This window comes from Temnothorax americanus, unplaced genomic scaffold (genome assembly GCF_048541705.1).
Source record: "Temnothorax americanus isolate GAGA-0224 unplaced genomic scaffold, ASM4854170v1 Scaffold35, whole genome shotgun sequence".
Classification (NCBI taxonomy): Eukaryota; Metazoa; Arthropoda; class Insecta; order Hymenoptera; family Formicidae; genus Temnothorax; species Temnothorax americanus.
Window position 1 is genome coordinate 1,445,075 of NW_027509496.1, and position 3,828 is coordinate 1,448,902.

Genomic DNA, 3,828 nt, shown 5'->3' on the forward strand with positions numbered 1-3,828 from the left:
ATTAACTATTACCGAGAAATATCTAATTCGGAACGCTTGAATATTAACCCCCGTAACATACCGCGCGCCTTGATGGGCTTGGACTATCAAAACTTAAACTAATAAAGTATATAAGATAATATAAATTGTATTAACCATTAGTGACTCGTGGAAAAAATCTAAAATCTTACTCGAAACTTGCGAAACAAAAAACTATATAGCTAGTTTTACAATCTTCGTAAATAATATACAGTTTGGTTTTAACAATCTTCTTCCGAATGATACAATGTTTAGTCTTTCGTGTTGTCCAAATCTTCTTCCAATGGCAGTATTGCCAATTTAGCTGCTGGGCGTTTGAAAGATCCTGTTGATGTCTTAATGACAGCCGTACGCACCACTCCATCAGCCCCTGGACATGTTTCTTGGACTCGCCCAAGAACCCACTTTAATGGCGGTAAACCATCCTCTCGACAAATGACCAGTTGACCAACCTTAAGTACTGAGCAACGATTCGAACACCACTTTGTTCGATTTTGAAGCTGGAGTAAGTACTCATTGGACCATCGTCTCCAGAAATGCTGCCTCATTTGCTCCAGATGCTGCCAATGTGATAGGCGGTTAGCTTTTACTTGCGTTACATCAGGCTCTGGATACGACGTTATTGTATCGCCTATGAGAAAATGCCCCGCTGAAACATAATTAAGATCATTAGGGTCAGACGATACAGTTATCAGAGGTCTCAAATTAAGAATTGCTTCTATCTGTATCACGAGAGTAGATGCTTCCTCGAATGTTAGTTTTGTATCGGCTGCTACTTTGTAGAAATGTCTCTTGAATGCCTTTACAGTGGCCTTCCACAGTTCGCCGAAATGAGGGGCCCGAGGTGGAAGTGCCACTTAATTTGGTCTGAAGCAGCGACTTCTGTGATCTTATGCTGGTGCTCTTCTTTGGTGAATATGTCTCTAAGTTCTTCCAATTCGCGGTTTGCTCCAACGAAATTGGTGCCGTTATCAGAAAATACATCTGACGGTTTGCTTCTTTTCCAATGAATCTTTTGAAGGCGCTTAAGAAGGCGTCGGTGGTCATGCTTGACACCACCTCCAAGTGAACAGCTTTTGTAGCCATACACACAAATACGGCCACATACGCCTTAGCGCTTTTGGCATTCCTTCGCGAACCCTCACGAACATATATTGGTCCGCAAAAATCTACTCCAGTATGGCTGAATGGTTTTGACGGTACTACACGATGAGTCGGTAGATCTCCCATCAATTGTTCCGAAAATTTCGGCTTAGCCTTAAAGCATCTTATGCATCTCCGAAGTACTTTTCTTATGGTACCACGCGCCTTGAGCGACCAATACCTGAGTTGCATTGCAGCTAGAGTGGCCTCCGGACCAGCATGCATGAGCTTTCGATGTTCGTGTTCAATGATGAGCTCCGTGAGTTTCGAACGCTGGGGCAATAACCATGGATGCTTGACGTCTGAACGTAAGTTCGCGTGCCTGAGTCTGCCACCTACTCAAATTAAGTTCTTTTCGTCAACAAAAGGGGTCAAATGCTTTAGTCTGCTTTGATTGGATACAGTTCCCTGTCTCGTTAAATCTTGTATGTCCTTGGAAAACGTTATTGCCTGCTCTCTGCGTATTAGACATTTTGTTGCTTCTTCCAACTCCTCGACTGTCAATGGTCCGTAATGTTTTTGCCGTTTGCAATTATGAATAAATCGTAAATATGTGGCTGCTATCCGTATGAGCTTAGTAAACGTAAAAAATTTGTCGAATGGACTTATTTCCTGACAGCTAGCTACTGTAACTACTCTTGCTCTGTCGTTTTTCCCAAGCTGGCTTTCATTGTATTCCGTCACTTTGTGCTAGCATTCCTGCAGGTCATTACACCGTAACTATTGCGGTCCTTCCCACCAGAGTTGCGAATGTATTAATTCTTTGGCGCTGATGCCGCGTGAAATTAGATCTGCCGGGTTCTCCTTACTTCCGACATGTCTCCAATTATCAACGGCTGTTGTTTCTTGAATACTGCCTACTCTCTGAGCCACAAAAACCGGCAGCTTCTTGTTGCTAGCCTGAATCCAATACAGTATTATTTTTGCGTCCAGCAAAACTTCTCCTCGATTTTCCCTTCCAGCGCATTTGCAACTTTTTCTGTAAGCTCAGATAATAACTGGGCGCCTTGAAGCTCCAGCCTTGGTGTGGACAGTATCTTAAGGGGTGCAACTCTAGATTTGGCACATATTAAATGTACTTCCGTTACTCCGTCCGCTCTGATGCTGCGCATGTATATACAAGCACCATAAGCGTGTTCGCTTGCGTCACAGAATCCGTGGATTTCGTTACGAATTTCTTGTCCACTCCGAACGATCTTCCGTGGTATGTTGATTTTCTCTAAGTCTTGTAGCTCCTGGATGTAATTAGACCACTCCGTACTAATCTGCCTGGGTAGCGTTTCGTTCCAGTCGATTTTTATCTTCCAAAGACGCTGCATCAATATCTTTGCAGTAATTATAACTGGACTCAACAATCCTAATGGATCGAATATTTGTGCGATTTGCGATAGAATGGATCTCTTCGTGTGCAATTGTGTAGCAGACGCTTTAATTGATATTCTGTATAGAAAGACATCCTTGCTTGGATTCCAGACGACACCTAATGTTTTAGCAGCTCCATCCTTATCTAACTCTAGTAAGTAATCCTTTGATGACGGTGAACGGTGAATATCCCCCGGTAAAAATGATCCCAACAAAAAAAACCCACTCTTAAGATCCCGAAAAATATGTTTCCCGAATAAAATAATCCCAACAACAAAAAACCCCACTCTAAAGATCCCGAAAAATATGTTCCCCAGTTAAAATAATCCCTACAACAGATAAATCTCCCTCTAAAGATCCCGAAAAATATGTTCCCCGAATAAAATAATTCCAACAACTGTAAATAATTCGGTCACATTCTGCCTTTAAAGGTAAAGCCAATGACATTCTATGTTAAGAATAGATTCATTTGCCGAAATAGCCGAATATTTCCCGGTAACTGAAGGGCAGAAAAACAGAGGTCTATATTGTTGCCGATAATGACTCGCTTTTTTGTCTCGGAGACTCGGTGCGCGAGGCACACACAAAACGAATTACTCGAGACGTCGACAGCTGATTGGATCAGCCGAATTTTCGGTTCGTTACCGGGAGTCCGGGGGAATCGAGAAAATTCTGAAGTCGTGGAAATAAAACCCCGGACCTTCGCTAACGACAAAAGTTTCTCGGAGGACGCGGATCTAAACACAGAGCCACTCGCTTATTCGTTGCTCGCGATTATCGTGTCCTCTGTGCGCTATTGACTATCGCTTGTCGCATATTTCATTGAGTGCTCTAAATTTGCGAGGTCGTCTGTTAACAATGACGCTGCATTTTGTGACAAACCAGAAAGGCGGCGACAATCTTGTTCATCGTGGATACATATATGTACTTCTCTATAATTCTCCGCCGATGCCTCCAAAGAACTCACTACATCGTGCGCTTCTCCTTTAAGTGACGACATCAAATACTGCATTTTCTGCACATCAGGCAACGCGGCATTCTGCTCTATCATGCTAATAAACATATTACTGAATGAGTGCCATTTCTCATATTCTCCAGAGAATGTTGGTAAATCCACGCGAGGTAATTTTAGATTATCGTTTACCGATGCTCCTCCAATGGTAAATGGGGTCGCTTCTCTTACCTGCCGATCCTGCGTATGCAGTGAGCGAGTTGCTACTAGCCCCTTTCTTTCTCCTCTATTAACGATTCTAAGGCAGCTGATATCGTGAAATACTTATTTTTGAAGGCTATCCTTTCCTCCAA

The 3,828-nt window shown here is 42.8% G+C and overlaps 1 protein-coding gene across 1 annotated transcript; it reads right to left on the minus strand.

The window, feature by feature from the left end:
- Positions 1 to 269: 269 nt before the first annotated feature.
- LOC143901618 (uncharacterized) lies at positions 270 to 3,574 on the minus strand. Its single transcript, XM_077414043.1, has 5 exons — positions 3,452 to 3,574; positions 2,136 to 2,474; positions 1,971 to 2,061; positions 795 to 1,496; positions 270 to 667 (listed from the first exon to the last, which is right to left on the minus strand). The coding sequence occupies exons 1-5, from the start codon at positions 3,572 to 3,574 to the stop codon at positions 270 to 272; spliced, it is 1,653 nt and encodes a 550-aa protein (XP_077270169.1).
- Between the last annotated feature and the right edge of the window lie 254 nt (positions 3,575 to 3,828).